Source organism: Lagenorhynchus albirostris, chromosome X (genome assembly GCF_949774975.1).
Source record: "Lagenorhynchus albirostris chromosome X, mLagAlb1.1, whole genome shotgun sequence".
NCBI classification, from domain to species: domain Eukaryota; kingdom Metazoa; phylum Chordata; class Mammalia; order Artiodactyla; family Delphinidae; genus Lagenorhynchus; species Lagenorhynchus albirostris.
Genome location: NC_083116.1, coordinates 98,505,896 through 98,529,879, shown reverse-complemented (window position 1 = coordinate 98,529,879; position 23,984 = coordinate 98,505,896). Strand labels below are relative to the sequence as shown.

At 47.3% G+C, this 23,984-nt stretch overlaps 1 protein-coding gene across 3 annotated transcripts in view; it reads right to left on the bottom strand.

The window, feature by feature from the left end:
- SRPX (sushi repeat containing protein X-linked) overlaps positions 1-23,602 on the bottom strand; it is a 99,123-nt gene extending 75,521 nt beyond the window's left edge. For all 3 annotated transcript variants that reach the window (XM_060137061.1, XM_060137063.1, XM_060137062.1), the window contains exon 1: positions 23,455-23,602. In XM_060137061.1, the coding sequence (XP_059993044.1) occupies positions 23,455-23,551 (97 nt within the window). In that variant the 5' untranslated portion in view covers positions 23,552-23,602. The remainder of the gene's footprint in view (positions 1-23,454) is intronic.
- Between the last annotated feature and the right edge of the window lie 382 nt (positions 23,603-23,984).

Here is a 23,984-nt window from a genome sequence, read left to right as displayed (position 1 = left end):
TTCGAGCCCCGGTCCGGGAGGATGGCACATGCCGCGGAGCAACTAAGCCCGTGCGCCACAACTACTGAGCCTACGTGCCACAACTACTGAGCCCACGTGCCACAACTACTGAAGCCCGCGCGCCTAGAGCCTGTGCTCTGCAACAAAAGAAGCCACCGCATTGAGAAGCCCGAGCACCGCAACGAAGAGTAGCCCCCGCTCGCCGCAACTAGAGAAAGCCCACGCGCAGCAATGATGTCTCCCACACAGATCCCCGGATCAACCTATGTCATTGAAGAACAACCTTTGGGGAGGGAGGGATGGGCAGAAAGATGGAGGAAGGGACAAAAAAAGACTCTAAACATAAGAGAGAGGAATACTAAAAGGCAGAGTGCTGAACACCTACAAAAGATCATTCCATCAGCTCTGGGGAGGAGGGATAGATCTATGGCTTTCAGTCTACCGTTGGTTACACACTTGGGCTCCTGCTCCTGTAAAAGAAAGGTGGGGAAGGGGGGGAGGCAGAAGCCTCAACAAGTAAGCATTTCCTATATCTCAGATTCAAAGTAAAAGCAGAGAAACAAGAGGTCTCAGCGCTGCCATTTTAAAAATAAGCTACCGCCTCTCACACATATTATATTGTTGGAGCCTCAGAGCACGGATGTGCAGGAAAACTATAAATCCAGATGTGCCCTGGCTTGTTAGCAGCGTGCACAGCAAATATTAAACAAGCAAGAACCCCAGGGTGGGGCTAAGATCCCTGCATGATTATCGGTCTGATTTTTGGCTACAGCAAATGCCTCTTTTTAAGCAGGATTCAGCAGCGCTGATGGTACAAAGATTATGCAGGTGCCAGGAAGCAAAAGTACCCTGGAGAACAGGATAAAAGGGCTTTAAGAGGGAAATGAATTTTTTTTTTTTTTTTTTTTTTTTTGCGGTACGCGGGCCTCTCACTGTTGTGGCCTCTCCCGTTGCGGAGCACAGGCTCCGGACGCGCAGGCTCAGGCGGCCATGGCTCACGGGCCCAGCCGCTCCGCGGCATGTGGGCTCTTCCCGGACCGGGGCACGAACCCGTGTCCCCTGCATCGGCAGGCGGACTCTCAACCACTGCACCACCAGGGAAGCCCAGGGAAATGAATTTTTAAGATGGATGAGAGAGGTGACTTGTTGCACGATAAAGGGTATTAGTAGAATATTAAGTTTGGAAGCCCAGGCACGAAATCAGGGCTCATGCCCTATGCTACTGGTCTCCTCTTATGCTTTTCCCAACCTGTCCACCACCAGTCATCCCTATTCTGTAGACTTTTTATAAATGTTTTATTTAAAGAAAAGTGCATAGTTCAATGACTTGTCCCAAACTGAACACACCCAGGTCAAAGCGCTCAGATCAAGGAATGGATCACGCCACTGTCCTAACTTCTGACACCATTACAAGTTGACTTCCTTTCATATACTTAAAAAGTGCAGAAAAGAGGGACTTCCTTGGTGGTCCAGTGGTTAGGACTCTGCACTTCCACTGCAGAGGACATGGGCTCAATCCCTGGTTGGGGAACTAAGATTCTGCAAGCCTGACTTCCCTGGTGGCGCAGTGGTTAAGAATCCGCCCGCCAATGCAGGGGACACAGGTTCGAGCCCTGGTCCGGGAAGATCCCACAGGCCACAGAGCAACTATGCCCGTGCGCCACAACTACTGAGCCTGCACTCTAGAGCCCGCGAGCCACAACTACTGAAGCCCGCACCCCTAGAGCCCGTGCTCCACAACAAGAGAAGCCACCGCAATGAGAAGCCCACGCACCGCAACGAAGAGTAGCCCCCACTCACCACAACTAGAGAAAGCCCGCGTGCAGCAACAAAGACCCAATGCAGCCAAAAATAAATTAATTAATTAATTTTAAAAAAAAGATCCTGCAAGCCATGTGGTGCGGCCAACAAAGAAAAAAGAAAAAAAAAGAAAAGTGTGGAAAGAAAGTTGAGAGCAGACGAAAAACTCAGTGTGGTATCTTTGGTTGTGAGTGGATTAAAAATCCAATGTGGTGTCCTGAGAGGTGAGGTTCTGCGAACAGCACAGGGCCTTTCTAGAAGACTTGGAGTAAAACAATGGAGTGGGATGTTAGGAAGCCTCATCCACCTCTGCGACCACCCAGTTGTGTGCCTGTGGCCAGCCCCACCACCCCTTAGAGCTTTGGGTTCTTCCTGTTTAAACGTGGGGTGGGTGCGTTCTATTGAAGATTTTCAAAGTAAGACACAGGCATTGTATCAGAGGGAAAGACTTGATTTCAAGAGTGTGGGCATGACTTCCCTGGTGGCACAGTGGTTAAGAATCCGCCTGCCAATGCAGGGGACGTGGGTTTGAGCCCTGGTCCGGGAAGATCCCACATGCCACGGAGCCACTAAGCCCGTGAGCCACAACTACTGAGCCCATATGCCACAACTAATGAGCCCGCGTGCCACAACTACTGAAGCCTGCCCGCCTAGAGCCCGTGCTCTGCAACAAGAGAAGCCACCACAGTGAGAAGGCCGCGCACTGCAACGAAGAGGAGCCCCCGCTCGCCGCAACTAGAGAAAGCCCGTGCGCAGCAACAAAGACCCAATGCAGCCAAAAATAAATAAATTTTTAAAAAGAAAACAAAAAAAGAGTGTGGTTAAAAGGATACAGATGAAGAGGGAGATGGGACTGATAAATGACAGTTGCTGGAGAAAAGGAGAAAGGGTCTCAGATAACAGGGTTGGATGCTCTAGTTGAAAGGAGCATCGTTCCATCTTAGACTTCAAGCCTGATTTATATTCCGAAAGTGTTTTTCTAAGTTAATGATGAATTACATGTCAACATTGTTGGTTCACAAGACAAGACTTCAAAAGAGCCTATTAAATTGGGGGATTTGGCTTTGTGGATGTTTTCAACAGAACTTGGATGTTAACACTAATGTTGTTTTCTGAACCTCAGCTATCACTGAGGAATTATGCTACAGTCATTTTCAGACATCTGCTCAAAATAAGGATGTGTGACTGGTTCATCTGTGATTAGGAATAGCTTGGGTGGAAATAGCTGTGCTAATTACTGTGCTAGGGCCACCTCGTACATGACCTGCGCAGAGAAGCCACACCCTTCCTCATACTTCACTCTTATAGATAAGTGTCTATACTTTCAGTTGTGTTTTAAAGCTGCTTACTAATACTAGTGCCCAAAGAAAAGCAATTAATTGAAAAGTTTACCCAAAGCCTCATCTGCATGAAAGATTATGTTTTACTGACTCTCTCCCAGTTCCACAATTTCCATTTCTCAGACTGAAGGCAGGATTGTTCAATCGCTACTATAGGACACATAGCACTGGATGCTTAATCAGTCTGCATGGTTATGTTCCTTTAATTATTAACATATATTTGTTGGCATTACCTCATGAGAAAAAAAGCTTTGGATGGAACTGGGTTTGCTTAAAGGAACAAAAGTAACTTATACCTGTGTCAGATACAGATACATGATCCTTTTGCACTTTCAGTGTGACTCCATAAGAGCAGTATTCTCCCCTTTTTAAATTATGATTCTTTTATTCTCTCATCCTGGTAGATATATCTTTGGAAAGCAGAAAGTGTTTTCCAGTGATAAGCATTCCAATCATTTCTCTAAATCGTAATATTTATAAAACCTCATGCAAAAGAATTTTCACCATCTGCAACAAAGTCGAATCAAAAGTTATTTATCACGGTCTAATAATCTATTTGGTACCACAGTCAAGAAAATGTAGGAAAGAAAGAAAAGAAGAAACAAAAGAGAGAGAGAAAGAAGGAAGGAAATCATCTATCTGACCACCATGAAAATGATCATGTAACTTTAGAAAAACAGGTCACAAGATTCCAATTTCGGGTAAGATGGAGTAATCACACTCCAACTCGTCCTTCCTACCAAATGCAACTAAAAAACCTGAACAAAGTGCATTGAACAGCTATCTGAGGACTCTGAAAAGTAAACATGGAGAAGAAGGCAGAATTTGAAGTACCACTGAATTGGTGGTGACGTTCCCCTGGGAAGAACTCAAGTCAGCCCAAATACAGAAGTAGACACTGGATGCTGAGAGGGTTCCAGAAGAATCTCTCTAGCTCTGGTTCAAAGAGTGGGAAAGAGGATTCCTAATGCTCAGAGAAAGTGGGGAAAATTCTCCAGTTTTTGCTTGTTTGCTGTCTTTGTTTTCTTGTGTCCCAGTCCCCAGGTAATCTTGTGGTGACAATGGGCAGCTATAGCAATAGCAACATAGGTCTGCAGGCACCTAAGACTCTGGGTAGGGGGAACTTTTCTTATTGGAGAAGCTGTGGTCTCAAGAGGGTGGGGAGATCACCCATGGCTTTTTGCCCTTCTCTGTCTTCCCCTTGCTTGGTTTATTTTTCTCAAGCTTTTTTCTCTATTGTTCAGGGGACTGTAGGACAAGATCAAAAGGTCTAACATTCAAGGCATCAGAATTCAAGAAGGAGAGAAGAAAGAGTGCAGCAGGATGCAGCTAAAGCGGTACTTAGAGGGAAATTTAGAGCACTAGACACTCATATTAGAAAAAAGGAAAGGTCTCAAAACAATAATCACAGCTTCCACCTTAACAAATTAGATAAAGAAGAACAAAATAAATACAAAGGAAGAAGGAAATAATAAAGGTAAAAGCAGAAATCAATGAACACAATAGAGAAAAATCAATCAAACCCAAAGTCGATCCTTTGAAAATATTCATATAATTGATACAACTCTAGCAAGACTGAAAAAGAAAGAAAGAAATTACCAATATCAGGAATAAAGCAGGGGATATCACTTCAGATACTATGTACAACTCTACACATAACTTTGACAACTTAGATGAAGTGGACCAATTCCTCGGAAATCACCAACTACCACGAATCACCCAGGATGAATCAACAACCTGAATAGTCTCCAAACATTAAAGAAATTAAATTTGTAGTTAAAGTCTCCAGGTCCAGGTGATTTCACTGGTGAATTCTACCAAACATGTATAGAAGAAATAACATCAATTCTGCAGAATCTCTTCCAGAAAGTAGAAGAGGAGAAAACATGTCCAAATTCATTTTACAAGGCCAGCATTACTTTGATGCCAAAACCAGATAAAGAAATTACAAGAAAATAAAACTACAGGACAATATCTGTCATCAACATAGATACAAAAGTCCCCAATATAATATAAAACTCAGCAGTACATAAAAAGAATAATATACCAACATCAAGTGTCATATACACTGTGAACGTAAGGCTGGCTTAATAGTTTAAAAAAAACAATCATGGACTTCCCTGGTGGCGCAGTGGTTGAGAGTCCGCCTGCCGATGCAGGGGACGCGGGTTCGTGCCCTGGTCCGGGAAGATCCCACATGCCATGGAGCGGCTGGGCCCGTGAGCCATGGCCGCTGAGCCTGCGCATCCAGAGCCTGTGCTCCGCAACGGGAGAGGCCACAGCAGGAGAGGCCCGCGTACCGCAAAATTAAAAAAAAAAAATCAAACAATAAAAGAAATCAATCAATGTAATCTACTACATTAACAGACTAAAGAAGAAAATTCACATGATCATATAATTGACACAGAAGAAACATCTGTCAAATTTTAACATCATGACAAAAACTCCCAGCAAACCAGGAAGAGATGAGAACTTCCTCAACCTGATGAAGAAAATCTACAAAAAGCCTACAATTAACATTATACTTCATGGTGAAAGATTGACTGCTTTCTCCCTGTGACTGGGAATAATGTAAAAATAAATGCAAATAATAATCCAGTCTCACCACTCTTATTTAACATTATATTGGTTGTCCTAGCCAGTGCAACAAGAGGAAGGAACGAAGGAAGGAAGGAAGGAAGGAAGGAAGGAAGGAAGGAAGGAAGGAAGGAAGGCACATAGATTGGAAAGGAAGAAGTAAACTTGTCCCTATCCACAGGTGGCATCATTATTTATAAAGAAAATCCTAAAGAACCTATGAAATAACTCCTGAGGTTAGCAAGGTTGCAGTATACAAAGTCAAAACACAAAAATCACTTGTATTTCTATATACTAACAAAGAATAGTTAGAAAATGAATTTTTAAAAAATATCATTTCCAATAGCTCCAGAAAACAAAATACTTAAGTATAGTTGACTCTTAAACAACATGGGTTTGAACTGTGTGGGCCCACTTATGCAGATTGTTTTCAATAAATATATGGTCAGCCCTCCATATCTGTAGGTTCTGCATTGGCTGATTCAACCAACTCCATATCATGTACTATGTTTCTGAACTGTGGTTGGTTGAATCCATGGATACGGATTCTGCGGATATGGAGGGCCTACTATGGGACCTGAGCATCCACAGATTTTGGTATCAGCGGCAGGTCCTAGAAACTAATCCCTCGCAGATACCAAAGGATGACTCTATAAATCTAAAAAAGCATATACCAGACCTGTATACAAAAAACCTCAAAATGCTGATGAAAGAAATAAAAAATGATCTATATAAATGGAGAGATAACCGTGTTGGTGGATTAGAAGATTCAAAATAGGAAGGATGTTATATCTCCCCAAACTGATTAATAGATTTAACATAATTCCAATCAGAATCCCAGTGGGCTTTTTGGGTAGATGTAGACAAGCTTATTCTAAAGTTTATGTGGAATTTTTAACCAAAACAATTTTGAAAAAGAAGAATAAAGCTGGAAGAAGCACACTACCCAATTTTCAGACTATTTACGAAGCTACAGTAATCAAAATAACGTGGTATTGCTGAAGCAATAGGCACACAGATCAATGGACCAGAATAAAGAACAAACAATCAGCAAAAAACCTGCCAATTAATTTTTGAAAAATGTGCAAAGTGAATTCAATGGAATTTATTATATGTCAAGTATACCTCAATAAAGCTGCTTAAAAAAAAAACAACCTGTGTAGGGACTTCCCTGGTGGTTCAGTGGCTAAGATTCTGCGCTCCCAATGCAGGGGCCCCGGGTTTGATCCCTGGTCTCGGAACTAGATCCAGTCCTGCATGCCGCAACTAAAGATCCTGCATGCTGCAACTAAAGATCCCGCACGCCACAAAGATCCTGTACACGGCAACGAAGATCCCGCGTGCCGCAACTGAGACCCGGCGCAGCCAAATAAATAAATTTAAACAAAACAAAACCTGTGTATTCCTCTCACTGTTTTTTTTTTTTTTCATTTTAGGAATTTCAGGAATGTTAAATGCATGAAGGGGGCCTTTGGGCTTCACAGAAATGGAAAATTATTTTTGATACTGCAGCTGTTCATCCAAGCTTCTTTATCCAAATTTAGAAACTAGGTGAAAAATATTCTGTTACTCCTTATGTAATCAGTGTCCTTATTAAGCATTCAGCATTGAATTTAACATTAGGTCCTGGAGAAAAACTAATATATGAAAATGTAAAATAATCCATTTCAGATTACAAATGAATTCAAAGAAAAAATTAAGGTCAAAGTAAATCTCTTAGATATTGATAGTGCCAAGGAACAACTAAAGCTCTTTGTTAAGGGGCACAAATGATGCAAGTTCCCTGAAATGAAAGGACATAAGAACACTTGAGGGCAGAAAAAAGTAGGTAGTGGGAGATTTTTTAGGGAGACCTAAAAACCAGGCTGGCTTGGAAAAGCATGGTGGGAGACACCCACGTCCACTTGAGCTTACAGTAAATGACCTGCCTCAAATTGCTAGTGGCCAGTGGTTACCTAACAGTCATGGTCAGCAATCTGTGGGTGTCTGTCACATAAAGTCCAGTGAGGGAGAGAGAGAAAATGGCTAGTCAGCCCTCTACAAGGAACAGAAATGTGTGCAAGTTGTTTTTTGGGAGTTCTAACCATAACTTATATTTGCACAGTGCATTACAGATCACTCCCCTAGGAGAGCAGGTGGCATTGTTCACATTTGGCAGATAAAAGCAGGAACGGGGTTGGTCAAGTTTATCCAGCTAGTAGGTGAATAATGATGTTGAGCATCTTTTCATATATCTTCTTTAGTGAAGTGTCTGTTAAAATATTTCCCCCACTCTTTAAACTGGGTTACCTGTTTTCTTATTGAGTTTAGAGAGCTCTTTATATATTCTGGATAAAAATTCTTTATCAGATATGTCTTTGCAAATATTTTCTCCAGTCTGTGGCTTGTCTTTTCATTCTCTTAACTTTGTCTATCAAAGAACAGAAGTTTTAAATTTGGATGAAGTACTTTTTTTTTTTGCAGTACACGGGCCTCTCACTGCTGTGGCCTCTCCCGTTGCGGAGCACAGGCTCCGGACGCGCAGGCTCAGTGGCCATGGCTCACGGGCCCAGCCGCTCCGCGGCATGTGGGATCTTCCTGGACCGGGGCACGAACCCGCATCCCCTGCATCGGCAGGCGTACCCTCAACCACTGCGCCACCAGGGAAGCCCCCCTTTTTCTTTTTTTTTTTTTACTTTTTATAGCTCATGCTTTTGGTGTCATAACTAAGAAAGCCTTGTCTAACTCAAGTTTGTAAGGATTTTCTCCCACATTATCATCAAGAAGTTTTATAGCTGTAGTGTTATATTTAAATCTATGACCTATTTTGAGTTACCTCTTCTTTAATAAAGTGTGCCTTTGATGAAAATAAAGGAGAGAAGTACTAGGGAGTAAAGAACAAAGGTGATGCCAGTACCAGTCAGCATTGGGAAATGGACCTTGGATATTCCCAGGACTCCGCATTTATTCCGTTCTATGGACCTGCAATGAATCTGGGCATGCCACATTCTGTAGCTAAACAGCTTAATACATTTGGATAGCTAACCTGGGGTCCAGCAATTAATCAGAATGCTCCCAGGAAACATCCTGGGAAATTAAGCTCACATCTCCAATACACTCTTCCAAACCAGCTCTGTAGTGGATTGCTTGCAAAGTTGGTCACCAACAGTTCCTCCCACCCTGCACATGTATACCACTCTTCCCATCTTAAGAGGTGGAACCTACCCACTACCACCACCACCCTGAAAGCAGGTGTGCTTAGCAATTTGCTTTGATGAATAGAACGTGACGGGAGTGACGTGCCTAGGCCTTAAGTGTCCTGGCAGCTTTGGCTTTCATCCCCTGGGAATCCATCTGCATGTTAAAAAGTCCATTTACTCTGCTGGGGAGAAAGGCAACTGTGGGGGGGGGGTGCGAAGAGAGAGAGAGAGAGAGAGAGAGAACATAGAGAATAGGAGACTGTAAAGAGGTAGAGAGAGAGGCCCAGCCGTCCCAGCCATTCCGGTCATCCCAGATGAAGTGCCAGACACGGGAGGGGAGCCATCTTGGATTTGCCAGCCCCATATGAGCTGGCCCGGCCAACATCACATTAAGCAGAGATGAACCATCCCCACTGAGCCCTGCCCAAACTGCAGAACCATGGACAAATAAATGGTGGTTGCTGTTATAAGCCACTAAGTTTTAGGATGGTTTCTTACACAGCAATAGCTAACTGAAACACTCCTCAAGCTTCCTCGTAGAAGTCTGCCTTACAGTTCGCTTCCTAACCTAGACAGCTCTATTCAGCAGGCATCAATTCAGCAGTAGAAAGAACTCTGAATCTTGGGTTAAGTTCCAGCTGAGCCATTATTTGTGTGAATGCCCCCAGAAGACTCTAAGATAAGGTGCAGGTGGTTCATTTGGGAGGCATCCCGGGAGGCACAATCACAATGACAGACTGGGGAAGAGAGGCAGGGAAGGGAGGAAACTCAATAAACGTACCGCTGGCTGGGCAACCGTGGCTCCATCCTACTGGGGACTCTTCCTCCCTCTTTTGCATCCAAACTTCAGCTTTATGTAATTTCTTTCCCCATTAAGGCTACTCCTCCACTTTTAACTTTATTTCATCCAGGAAAAGAAAATAATAGTGGTAAGGTGGGGGACTGGTAAGAGAGACCCCCGCCAGGCATGAGGTCTCAGAGATGTCCTTGCTTCTATAGCTGCTTCACCTGAGAGGATGCTCCATCCTCCATTCAAGCTCTTTTGCACAAGACCCCATAGGGACAACTTTAGGCAGAGTTGATGGTACCCACCGTCCCCAGGCCCTCCGCCTTGAATTAGCAGAGACAATTAAGACAGCATGTGGCTTGCGCTGTTTTAATTTTGGTCATATTTTACACAGCTAACAAAAAGAAAGTTAAAAGGATAACTTTTATAAATGAAGGCACTACCCTTGTCCAAGGGAAATTTTTTTTCCCAGTTTAATCTCCTTCTATTATTTAATTTTCGGCTCATTGTCTAAAGCTGGAAAAGAGGCAAAACAGGAAGAAGGCACCTAACTCTGTGGAGATCAGCACAAAGCAAAGGCCCTCAGCAAATGCCAACTCCGGTTCCCACCAAGGGCATTCCTGAAGCCCTGGAGGCTGACTGTTGGCATTCAACACAGTCAGAACCAAAAAAGGTCTAGCCTTTAAAGTAAAACCAGACAGCGGAACAAAAGCAACAGCGTATGTGGTCTTCCAAAGGCTCAACTGTCCTCCACAGAGGTCAACTGAGATACAGTCAAAATCCAAGAAGGGAGCGAGGCTGCAGCGAGGCCTTCAGCAGAAGGTTCCTGATCGAGGCACTGGCTGAGGGAGACTCTGAGGCTGGATTCGAGCTCTCTCTTGCTCCATATGCACACTGGGGGGCCATCACATCACCTCTGTTTCCTGGCAAACGTGGTGCTTCTGCTTCTTTACAATTCTGCTCAGAAGGCGAAACCACATCGAGAAGCTGCCTCACCTCCATTTAAACAAAGACACAGAAAAGATCTGGGCAGCAGAACTCTAGAATGAAAGGCAGGGAGCTGAGCTCTGAGAAGGAACACACAGCTACCCTGGGCTAAGAGGCTCTGTCTGGGGACAAACCACCTCCTCAGATCTGAAAGCTTCCTGAGACTTTCCATGGACAGAAAGAGGGCCACTCACTGTGGGCAAGGGCACCAGCAAAAGCCACTTGGACCTCACTGACTTGGAAAGATGGGTTTGGGATTTGCACGAGGAAATTCTGCAGAAGAGGAAAGAAGAGTATTCTGAAAGGAGACAATGTTTAGAGGAGGAGAGAAATACATCCCAATGGCTGCTCCCAGCTTTCTTCACATTTTAATACACAAAAATGTTGCAAAGAACACAACGTTTACAACAGCCAAATGTTGGCAGCTTTCAACTGGAGTAAACTTTTAACCAAGTAGGCACAGAACTGCCTAGCAGGCCAGAAGTGGGACAGATGGTGTTACCCAAAGATTTTTTTTTTCGTTCTTTCCCCTCTTTATAGCCTGCAGTGCTCACTGCCACCAGTAAATGCTCCAGGCAATTCAATGTCATCTTCCCAAAGGATCTGTGCTGAAACCCAAAACACAGTTCCCTTTAAAAACAACGAATAAGAAACACTAGTCTATTAAGATGCTGTGAGAAAATAACTTGGAAATGTCCACACCAGTGGTTCTCACACTCGAGCGGGCATCAAAAGCACCTAGAGAGTTTGTTACAACACGGTTGCTGGCCTACCTTCCCCCAGGCCCAGCTTCTGATTCAACAGCTCTGGGGTGGGGCATGAGAATTTATGCATCTATTAAGTTTGTAGGTACTGCCGTTGCCGGTGGTCTGAGGACCACACTTTCAGATTCTGTGGTCCTTGTTATTTGTTCTCTCCCAGAGGGGAACAATTACGTTAGCACATCGATGACCCTGAGCCATCCTGCAGTAAAGAAACCTACGGAACTTATTTACCATGCATTCTGCTGCCCATAGAACATCTAGGAATCTCTCTGGGAAGCAGCGCTTCAAGGAAGCCACTTTGGGAAAATGTTCTACTAGGGATGGTCCTGACCAGCAGAAAGATCACAGGCTCCTGAAGGAACAGCCACCAGCAAGAGGCAGATAGCCAAGTCAAAGCCTCAGCAGCGATCGGGGTAAGGGGCAGTGAAGGGCTTCAGGCCACACCGTAGAGCAGGACTGTGGCAGGGCAGCAGGTCTGGAGAGCCCCGAGCCTGCGGTCCAGAAACCCATGCAGCATCCAGGACGTCTCAGGAGGTAGCCAAGGCCAGTCTGCCTACAGCTTTGGATCAGGACCCTAGGCCTTGGCCAAGAATTGGTGAGAATAAACGGTCCCAGTTTCTAGAGGCTATCAGGAGGTTACCAAGCCTCAAACAGAGAGAATGAAACACCCAGTTATCTGTCAGATAAATGTGTTCAGGGCTAGTTATAGCATGCGGGCCTAGGCATCTTAAAAGACCCCCTGACTAAGGCCGAGACGAGTCCTGAGGAGCCACAAACACTTAGGGATCTTGTTAAAGGGAGGCTCTGATTTCATAGGTCTGGTTTCGACATGACTGTAGAGCTCCCTGGCCAAGCAGGTCTCAGTCTATAGTCTGAGTAGCAAGGCCCTAATTAAGGGGTTGGCAAACTATTTCTGTCAAGAGCCAGAGAGTAGATACTTTCAGCTTTGCAGGCCATATGTTCTCTGTCACAACTACTCAACTCAGCCACTTATCACCAAGTAGCCACAGACAACACCCAAACAAATGAGTGTGGCTGGGTTCCAGTGGCACTGATATCTAAATTTCAGATAACTGTCACGTGTTACGAAGTAGTCTCCTTTTGATTTTTTTCAACCACTTGAAAATTTTAACACCATTCTTAGCTCACTGGTCATACAAAACCAGGAGTTGGGGTGCTGTGGCTTGGCAAGACTTAGTTTGCAGACCCCTACCACAGATTGCTGCTCTCCCCACCCCAGGTCTGCCAAAGCAAGACACACAGAGGAGGGGGGATCAGGGAAACCTCATCTCACCAGACTCCCTGGGTAATCCCGATGAAGCCTGTCCAGATATTGGGTTGGCCCAAAAGTTCGTTTGGGTTATTCCATACCATCTTACGGAAAAACCCGAACAAACTTTTGGGCCAAGCCAATACCACTGCTGGGCTGGGAACTACTCATTCACTCAAAGCCCTGAAACGGTGGGAGGGCCCCCCTTTTAGTGCTAACAGTTCAGCCTTCCTGACTTGCCCAGTTCAGGGGGGGTTGGGGGGCTTCACATGAGGGGTGGGGTGTGCTGTCCTGACTTCCCCATTGGTGTCAATCTCACCCATCCTCCAAGGGGCTGCCTTCTCCCTAAGCCCGGCGGCGTCGGTCTCTGGCACAAAGATGTGTAGCCCCTGTGTCTTTAAGGGTTGGTCAGTTGCAGAAATTCTCAATCCCAGGACAGGGTTTTGCTAGAGAGGCAGGGACCGCCCTAATCACACTCGTGTGGCCTTTTTTTTTTTTTTTTTTTGCGGTACGCGGGCCTCTCACTGCTGTGGCCTCTCCCGTTGCGGAGCACAGGCTCCGGACGCGCAGGCTCAGCGGCCATGGCTCACGGGCCCAGCCGCTCCGCGGCATGTGGGATCTTCCCGGACCGGGGCACGAACCCGTGTCCCCTGCATCGGCAGGCGGACTCTCAACCACTGCGCCACCAGGGAAGCCCTGTGTGGCCTTTCTTAAAGAGCTGCAGTTATTTCTAAGCTGCAGCTGAGCTGCTGGGCAAAGGCACGTGAGGACCCTGTTACCCATCACCGAAGATGTGCTTTGCTACTGCTGGCCGCACTCCAGGCAGGAGGACTTCAAAGGAGATGAAGTCGAGTGCACCCCGAAGAGTTGGGTTTGTTTTTGAGTTAGAAGAGGGAGCAGAAAACGAAAGTCTGTACACGCTTATCTCAGGAATGTCGGGGACTTAGGAAAGGAAGTCTAGAAGATGCCATGATGACGGCAAAGCCAAGGGAAGAAGGGAGAGAGGAGGGAGGACAGCTATTTGGTGGCCCTTATAAACAGGCCAGCCACTCCGTCTTGGCAAAGGGCTGAATTCACCCAGCGGACCAGTCCTTCTCAAATTTCACTGTGTATAAGAATCATCTGCGGGACCTTGTTGAAATGCATACGCTGATTCACTAGGTCTCGGGTGGGGCCTGAGCTTCTGACTCGCTTGCTAGGCTCCCAGGTGACCCAAGGATTCAAGCTCGCGAGGATGCCGCTGACACACAAGCACAGCTTTTTGTTTTGTTTTTCTTTTTAATAGAAGCAAACTGTCAAAGCACATGGCGCCCATAGCTCTTTCCCACCTGGGGCTGAGCTACGGACACCCAGGACTGCAGCATAGATGGGTGTCCAGGGAGTTGTCTACACCACAGCACCCACCATCACACCCGTCCAAAGAGCAGGCGGGGTCTCACACCGTGCTGCCCTCCACTCTTTAAGTCTGGAGTTCTGGGCCTGCCTCTCTATCCTTTTCCTACTCAGCACAAAGTCTGTCCCCTGACCAAGCCCTGTGCCCACGCATTACACGTGCCTAGACAAGGCATCTTTTTCTAATCCACCCAAAGGCACCTTATGGACTAGCCGCGCCCTGCAGCCAGCAGTGAGAGGGTGGCAGGCATCCTTAGATGACTCTCGCCAATATCCTGCCACAGCTGGCAGCACAGACACTGCTTTGTCACTCAACCCTTGAGTGGATGCTGTTAATGAACTGAGCTTTCATGACATCACTTAACCAAAAAGACAGATAATCTCAAGAGCTGATAAAAATGTAGAGAAATCAAAACCATCACACACTGCTGGTGGGAATGTAAAAGGGTACAGTCGCTTTGGAAAACAGACTGGCCGGTCCCCAAATGGCTAAACACAGAGTTACCATATGACCCAGCCATTCCACTCCTAAGGATCTACCCAAGAGAAATGAAAACATAGTCCACACAGAAACTTGTATATGAATATTCACTGCAGCATTACTCGTAATAACCCAAAAATGGAAGCAACTCAAATGTCCATCAACTGATGAACAGATAAAATGTGGTCTGTCCATACAATGGAATATAATTCAGCCATAAAAAAGGAGTCAAGTACTGATACCTGCTACAATATGGATCAATCTTAAAAACATTATGCTAAGCAAAAGAAGCCAGACACGAAAGGATACTGTGTGATTCCATTTATATGGAACGTTAAAAATAGGAAAATCTAGAGACGGAAAGTACTTCCGCAGTTGCCTAGGGCTACGGAGAGGGCGTGGGGAGCAATGGCTAAAGGGTGTGGAGTTTCTTTGGAGGGTAATGAAAATGTTCTAAAACTGTGATGGATACACAACTCTGAATATACTACAAGTCACTGAAGTGGTTTAAATGGGGAAATGGTATGTGGATAATATCACAATAATGCTGTTAAAAACAGCATGACCTATCAGCTGGGGTGCTCAAAGCAAGTGGCATAGAGAGGGATCCTTTGGGACCTCGACAAGACGGGGCAAGGGCTAACTCTGGGGCAGCAGCTTCTCAGAGCCCTGAGGAACACCCAAGCAGCCCCGGGTGTGAGACTCTGAGATTGCGACCAAGTGTTGGTATGAACAACCACGCGGAAATACACCAGGGCGTGGCTCTGGGAGTGCCCGAGGTGCCACTGATCCTTGCCTGCCTATCCCTGGTGCCCGGCCCGATGCCTAATGTGTAGTGGCTGCTCAGAAACTGAACTCTGTCCCTGCCTGTGGAGGAAAGGGAATCCTGGAGTCGGGGGACTGAGTTCTAAGGCCAGCTCTGCTTCTAACTCCCCGTGTGACCCCAGACAAATCCCTTCCACTCACTGAACCTCAGGGACTCATCACTGAGACGTGGGGAGTTCCGTCTCGGGCGCCCTCCCAGGCTGAGATGCCACATGAATTAGGTGGCCCATGCAGGGGAGCCTGGATGTGGATGAGAAGCTCCTGTGGGCATCTAGATAGAGCCCGAGACACCCAATCAGCAGGTCAGTCCCGGCCAGAGGTGTGCTCCCTTACAGATTTCACCGAGACCCACCGAGAGTCCCCCGGGGGCCAGGCTCCCTGCTCGGCCACAAGGGCACAGAATGAACAAGACCCCAGTGCCTGCCCACGTGGCTGAGGCCGTCGGGTCCGTGAGTAGCTCCTGGTGAAATAGTATGACCCTCCTCTTTGAAAAGCGGACTTCGAGTCGAAGTGGAAACAGGATTTCAACCTCAGATATTTAAAGGAACCGGAGACTTTGTGTGGCAAATGCTGACTCAGTGGCAACAAGTCTGTCAGAGTTCCTAGAGGGAACGGCCACACTGGGGGCAGAGTCTCAGAAGGCCGGGGACGTGGCCAGGCCACCGCTTCCTCACCCCTCCACCAGGGGCCTGCCAAAGCTTGGCTCAATTCTCGCTCGCCCCGTGGCCCTCATTGAACCAGTGTTTTGGAACATTCTTGAATCCCTGGGACTGGTAGGGTCATCAGCTCAGCCACCCACAAAGCTAGCGGCAGGCCAGAGGCATTCAGCAGAGGGTCCTGGGCTGCGCTCGGTATGGAAGAGATAGGTGTTCATCAGCCCTAACTGGGCAGACGCTGCAAAGAGCCAGTGACAACAGGGGGAACAGCATGGAACCCATCACACAACAGGTCACTGTAAGAGCAGGGCAGAAGAAACAGGGCAACGATCTTCCAAGGCCAAGGCAGAAAGTCCACCCCCAAATTCTATAATTGGATCTATTACTCATTAAAAAAAAAAAGCTTTAAAACCAATATACTCAATTTACAACACCAAACCTCTGGGATAATCCAAGCCACTATGTCCAAACCCATTTATCCTCCCCCTGGAGAACAACGTATAAAGAGGCATGCAGTATGAGCTAAGGATTACGGGGCAGTGAATCACTCAGCTCGGGAATGATGACTCCAGAAGTTTCTGAGGCTAGAGTGTGCCCGGAAGACCCACGTGCAACAAATTATCATCTGGGCAACTTGGGAGCTTAGCAAAGCTACCAGCGACTTTTCTCTCAAAGAAGCTTTATCCTTAAATCTTTTATCTGAAAAATCCTGCCCCCTCCCCCCAAAGTCCCTGGTGTTTCTAAGTCTCCTAGAAGATTGTCCTGGGGTGATTTGAAATTCAAGAGCCTCAGCAATTAACTATGCCCCAACTTGTTGCCTGTCCAAATGGATCTTTCGTTCAGAGTCCTGCCAATTGCCTCTGACACCTCGCCTTTCTTTCTCTTTGGGGATTAGCAGCTTGGAAATTCTGGTTGAATCCTGCAGGGATATTGAAATAGAATGTGTTGATTCCCTGTCACAATGACCTCAATCATTCAATCAACCCACAAATAGCCACTAAAGATCCTGCCCCTAGTCCCAGACACTGTGCTAAGTGACACCGTGCTGTGCCAAGATGCCAGCCCAGACCTGCAGGTAATTACCACCTATGATTAGGACTGTTTTGTTTGGTGTCGATTTTTAAATGAGGAGAATGGGAAATTGTACCGCTGGTTATAATTCCGGAGGCCACCTGATCATTGGTTCAAAGTTCCCCTACTCTGGCAACTTCATCGTACTTTCTATGTTGACTTTTGTGCCCATTAAGTGCACATTCTCTCATAGAATTCACAAAAGTATCTGGTGAGGAGTGATTTTGAATTGGGATAGGGCCTTCTCCCCAGAAAAAGAACACCCACACAGATTTTTGTTTCCAATTTCAAAATGTTCTTAGAGAAGGAAGCCCAGAGACACCCTGCATTAACCTTCCTTGGGCCTGTAGTTGTCACTACCACTGGCATCAGCATCGCTCAACATCACTCTGCAATCTCCGGGCCCAGGGTTCCTGCGTGGCTCCTCTCTGTGCTTCACAGGGCTTGTGGACCCATCTGTGTTATAATATTTACCCCCATGGATAACCTGGGGTCTATTTCCCCACAAGACAGAAAGCTATTGACAGAAGGAATTCCCTACCTTTTTCATCCTAGTATCCCATGCACTCCATCCTTCCATGTCCACTTTAAAAAGAAAGTCTCTGGATAGAGCCAAGGTTCCAAGAGAGCAGGCAGAATTCATATATCCAAGAGAAAGATCCAGGCTTAAAAGACGCCATAAGCAATGGCCAATAAAAGCCGACAGTCAAGAAATCACACAATCAAGAACTGAGGACTAATACAACATTGTAAATCAACCATACTCCGATAAAAGTTAAAAAAAAAAAAAGAACTGAAGGGCTGGCTTGAGAAATTCCTTATGAACTGGAACCCAGGCAAGGCGATTATTCACACTGCTATTTGGAAATGAATCCTTAACCTGGGTATTGATCATAATTTGGCTGCTAGAATTTCAGACTACGTTACAACCTGGCAAGTCAACCTTCTTCTCGTGAAACTCGATCTTCACTTTCAATTACCCATTTGAGTTGCATTCTCTGAAAGGGGAATTGATGTAGCACACATATTTGCGTTGACTAAGGAAACCATTCAACCCCTTTGGAAGGGGCTCTAGCAAAGCGGCCAACAAAAATAATAAATGCAAACTCCGGCTTGTGGCTGCAGTGTCTCTCATCTTACAAACCCCAGCGGAGAAGGTTATTGCTCAAAGGGAGGGTGTTCACGGATTTAAAAGCAAACCTCTACAGCCAGCAAGGCATCGTCCCTGTGTATGTAGGTTCATGGTGGCACAAGCCCTGTTTACCTGCATGCGTGTTTCTCTCAGCTCCTCCGGCCAATGGTCTGTCACCCGAATTGCAGGAACTATTAACTCGATAAGTACAAATATCCACTTGGCTCCAGGGTCTTGGCTAGGCACCGTGGGAAATACAGAGGGGTAAGACAGAGCAGTGCCCTTCCTTCATGAGCTCAGAATCTACAAGCGTAAAGGAATGCATAGCTCATTGTAAGGTATGGCATGTATGATAAATATCACACGAGAGATATGAAACACCGTGGGTGTTTAAAGGAAGGCAGAAGCTTCCCAATCAAAGGATCAAGTAAAAGTTTCATCGAACTGGGGGGTGTCGCTGGACAATGGGCAGAATTTAGACACACATGTGGCTGTGGGGAAGCATTCCAGGTGCAGAAAGCAGTAATCACCAAAAAGAGGGAAAATGGGACTCCAGGTCCATAAAAACAGGTAGTCTACTTTAGCCAGATTTTAGGAAGCCAGGAGAGAAGGACTGGAAAATTAGGCTGTGGCCAGCTGCCCTGTTTTTTTTTTATAAATTTATTTATTTATTTTATTTTTGGCTGTGTTGGGTGTTCGTTGCTGCGCACGGGCTTTCTCTAGTTGCGGCGAGCAGGGGCTACTCTTCGTTGTGGTGTGTGGGCTTCTCACTGCCGTGGCTTCTCTTGTTGCGGAGCATGGGCTCTAGGCGCGCGGGCTTCAGTAGTTGTGGCACGCAGGCTCAGTAGTTGTGGCTCGTGGGCTCTAGAGCGCAGGCTCAGTAGCTGTGGTGCACGGGCTTAGCTGCTCCGCGGCATGTGGGATCTTCCCAGACCGGGGCTCGAACCCTGTGTCCCCTGCATTGGCAGGCAGATTCTTAACCACTGCGCCACCAGGGAAGTCCTGCTCTATGTTTTTGAGTAGAGCAATGCGATCAAAACAGTACTAACGTTGCCTCAATTTTAAAAATTAGAAATAAAATGTTAAAAAAAACAGTACTGAAGTAAAGCTGTACTTAAAAGAACAGTATCTGGCCATAAAAAGTAGAATGAGTTGCTATAAGAGAGACTAAAAGTGAGAATGTTATAGAAATCACCGAAAAGAAAAGGGCAATATTTCAACTACAGTGTGAGGAAGGTCTGAAGACGGTGCTTTAGCGATGGTTTCTGGTGTCTCTTTCAGCTCACAAATCTGGGAAATGAGAAACAGTAATAGCAGGATACCGTACTGAAAGTGTTATCAATAAGAAAATGCCAGTTGAAAATGCCCTGCTCTCCCCAGCATTTTCCTTTTTAATGCAGAGGAATTTTGTCAGCTGATTACATGTTTTAAACCCAAATAGAAATATCTAGCCTAACCTGCTCCTAATGTGACTTTAATTGTATATCCTGAGCCAGGTGTTCAGTTCCTAATACTTATCTCCAAATGTGGCATTTTAAAAGACTGCTTTGGCTGGTGTGCTCTGGTTTGGCTTTTAGCCAACCCCACTCGGTTTTCCCGGCTGGTGAAACCACACTACTTTACCAGTTTTCCCCAGGCATCAGATTCATGGAGCCTTTCTTAGTTGGCCATAGCGTTCATCCTCCATCTTCAGCCTTGCTTGCAGAAGGAGGTGCAGTGAACCTCCAAAATCTCAGATGTAAATGAGGCTTCAAGAGTTCAGGGCTTCCCTGGTGGTGCAGTGGTTAAGAATCCGCCTGCCAATGCAGGGGACACAGGTTCAAGTCCTGGTCCGGGAAGATCCTACATGCCGCGGAGCAACTAAGCCCGTGTGCCACAACTACTGAGCCTGCACTCTACAGCCCGCGAGCCACAACTACTGAGCCCACGTGCCACAAGTACTGAAGCCTGCACGCCTAGAGCCTGTGCTCCACAACAAGAGAAGCCACTGCAATGAGAAATCCGCACACTGCAACGAAGAGTAGCCCCTGCTCGCCGCAACTAGAGAAAGCCCGCGCGCAGCAATGAAGACCCAAGGCAGCCAAAAATAAATAAAATAAAAAGAGTTCATTTAAGAACATAATAAAACGGAAATGCAAAGCAAAACCACAATGAGGCAGCGCCTCACACCTGTTAGAATGGCTATTATCCGAAAGACAAGAAACAGCAAGTGTTGGCAAGAATGCGGAAAAAAGGCAACCCTTGTGCACTGTCGGTGGGAATGTAAATTGGTGCAGCCACTATGGAAAACAGTATGGAGGTTCCTCAAAAAACTAAAAATACAGCTACCATATGATCCAGCAATCCCTCCTCTAGGTATTTATCCAAAAGAAATGAAAACAGGATCTCAAAGAGGTATCTGCATCCCCATGTTTACTGCAACATTATTCACGAGAGCCCAGTTACGGAAACAGTCTAAGTGTCCATGAACCAATGAATGGATAAAGAAGATGTGGTATATACACATACAATGGAATATTATCCAGCCATAAAAAAAAAGAATGGAACGTTGCCATTTGTGACAACATGGATGGACCTAGAGGGCATTATGCTAAGTGAAATAAGTCAGAGAAAGACAAATACCGTATGATCTCACTTAATATATTGTGGAATCTAAAAAATGAAACAAACAAGCAAAACCTAAGCTCATAGATACAGAGAACAGACTGGTGGCTGCCAGAGGGGAGGGGGAGTGGGGAGTGGGTGAAATGGGTGAAGGGGATCAAAATGTACAAACTTCCAGCTTTAAAATAAATAAGTCATGGGATGTAATGTACAGCATAGTAACTATCGTTAATAATACTGTATTGAGAGTAGATCTTAAAAGTCATCCCAAGAAAAAAGAATTTTGTAACTACGTACAGTGATCAATAGCAACTAGACTTACTGTGGTCACCATTGTGCAGTGCATACAAATATCGAATCACTATGTTATACACGGGAAACTAATGTGTTATATGTCAATTATACCTCAATAAAAGCAAAACCAAAGAACAGAGTAAGAATACTATCTTATAGGCATACAAACGCAATCCAACACAGACAACTTTGCTATGAATTTTCCATACATTTCATGTGGGTTTTTATAGACACTGCGTCTTTGCTAGGCCGCAAAGAATAAATCAGAGAGCCAGAAAAGCTGCATCAGATTCAAAGATGGAAGAACTCCAGAGACCTTCTAGAAGTGGGAATGGGAATGATTTACTCTCTCTCTGACAGATTTGCTATTAAATCTCAGATGTTTATATAAGTGGGGGAGGGGAGATGCCGATGGGGCCCTAGATCCCCATCTCCCTCTTTCAGAGGTTCCTGATTCCAGGCCTCTTACCAGAGACACAATGTCCACTTGCTGAGAGACTGCCTCTGAAATGATCTTCAAAATCTCTCTGTCACCCAGCACTTAGGGTGAACTCAGCTGACATGATTCGCCTCAGGACCCACAGGCCTAGAGAGTCTCCCCTCCCCAGCCTTCCAAAACCTCTGGCTTGGACTGAAATACCCTCCGTTGGAATCAACAGCCCCAGCAGAGCACATTTCCTGAAAGACCTCATTGGGATGTGCCAACTTGGGGGAAGCCTGCAGGCTGGCGCCAGAGGGAGCTGGGCCAGCCAGGGCCAGTTCCCAAAAGTAGTGAGCGCCCAAGCTGGAAACCCACGATTCTGTGGGTGGCTGGGTCCTGGCAGCAAGCTACGCTGTATAAGGGTAGAAGCTGAGGGAAGGAGAGCAGAGGGCAGGGTGAGGGAAGGGAGGAAGGTCAAATGGAAAGAGAGAAGAGGCCCTTGACTGAGGAAGGCTCTGCCAGACAGATGTACAGGCGGCTTAGAGACGCCTCCCAGTTCAGCAGGAAAGGCTGCTTCTAGCTTCTCAACTTCTCCCCCTGCACCCTGTCCAGTACTGGCTTGCCCCTCCCCTCTACCTTCATATTAACCCGACTCCTGCTTGGGGGGTGGGGGCACTAACCTGCCCGGGGAACAGGGGGCTGGCCCTTGCCTGGCACAGAGGATAAAGTCTCCTTTCCACTTTGCCCTGAATCAGTTCCTACCAAAAAGCTTAACACTTACAACAGTTCAAAACGCAAATGTTCCTCACTTTACACGTTTGATTCATTCATTCATAAGGGGATGTGCAAGGAATTTCCAGCAGCCATCCCTACATCTCCCAAGCATGCCATCTGGGAACCCTCCCCCCTCCATCCTTCACCCAGAACTCGGTAGGTTCGTTTCTCAGACCCCAGACTTAAACCACCCACAGTGTTGAAAGTAAAGCCAGATATTTGCCAGCCACGTCGCCCACTTTCCCATTAACACTAAACTAAAATGTGTCCATGGATTTCCTCTCCGGGGCGACAGGGGTGCATCCATGTTCCCCAGCTCCCCCGAAGCTCTTTGCTATCTTAAGACTCTTGGATGAGGGAGTCAGCTGGACCTTTTTAAAGGGCATCTCCAAAGAAGGTTTTGTCCACACCAGAAGAGTTCTAATAAGTACCAGGGTCCCCTTAGATGCTACAGACCACGCCCCCCAGCAACAAGAAGCCACACCCCCTGTCTAGCAGAGCCCGCGTGTGTAGTCCTCTTTCCCTGGGGCTAACCAAGCGCCTGCCACATGTCACCGCTCTCAGCTGGCACCTCTCTCCCGGAGGTGCAGACTTTCTCGGAATCCCCAGCAGGGGGGGTTGGGGGATGCGGGAGAGGCTCCGCCCGGGCCTTCCACGAGAGTCTTTTACTGTGGCTCGTGCCCTGCAGCCCCAAGGGGTGGCCTGGGGCCTCGAGTTGGAGGGGGTAGGGGCTCCTTCCAGGATGAGCTGCCAGCCACCTGGTCCCTGGCCGCAGGCAACTGTGTGAGAGGCAAAACTCCGGCGGGGTGAGAAAGTAACCCGCGGCCAAACTTCTCCTGGTCGCCTCCAGCGCCAACGGGGGTTTGATTGGTCCCCCTGGAACCCCAGGCGCAGAGGGTCCTCCAGCTCACGGCGCCCGGCGACGGGATGACAGTCGGCTCTCCCCTCCTCGTGCCCAGACGCGAGCCCCGTTCCGCGTCCCCCGCTCCCCCGGGCGGCGAAAGACGAAGTCCGCGCAAACAAAGGGCGCCCCGCACCACCCTCCGGACCGAGCCGAGGGTCCCGGCGCCCAACTGGGGAGGCTGGCCCGCCTACCCTACCTGGGAAGCCGCGGCTCGGCGGGACTCGAAGCAGCAGCAGCAGCAGCAGCAGCGGCAGCAGCAGCAGGAGCGCGGGCCGGAGTGCGGGGCTCCCCATGGCGCGCCCGGCGCTGCGCTCGGCTCGGCTGCGCGGCGCGCTTCCCGGGGGCGGGAGAGACCAACCCGACCGAGGGGCTGCGCGCGGCTCGCGGAGGCCAAGCTGGAAAACTCCTCCTCTCGCCTGTCTCCCTCCCGCCCGCCCGCCCGGGGCCGGCCCTCCTTCCTCCGCCTCCCCGGAGCGCTGGCGCGGCTGGGGCTCCGACCCACCCCCCTCTTTTTGTGCCAGCGCTTCTTCTGGAAGCGGGGCTGACACTCCCGCACCCGCTCTGGGGGCCTGAGCGCGCCAGGGGCGTGCCCTAGCAAACCAGATTATCCTAAAATATCTTTTTGTTCCCCAATTGCGCGCCCTTTCACCACGAATACACACACTGGTGGCCCAAACACCTCCCAGATCCGGGGCCCCTACCACAAGGTCATCTGTGCAGAAAGCT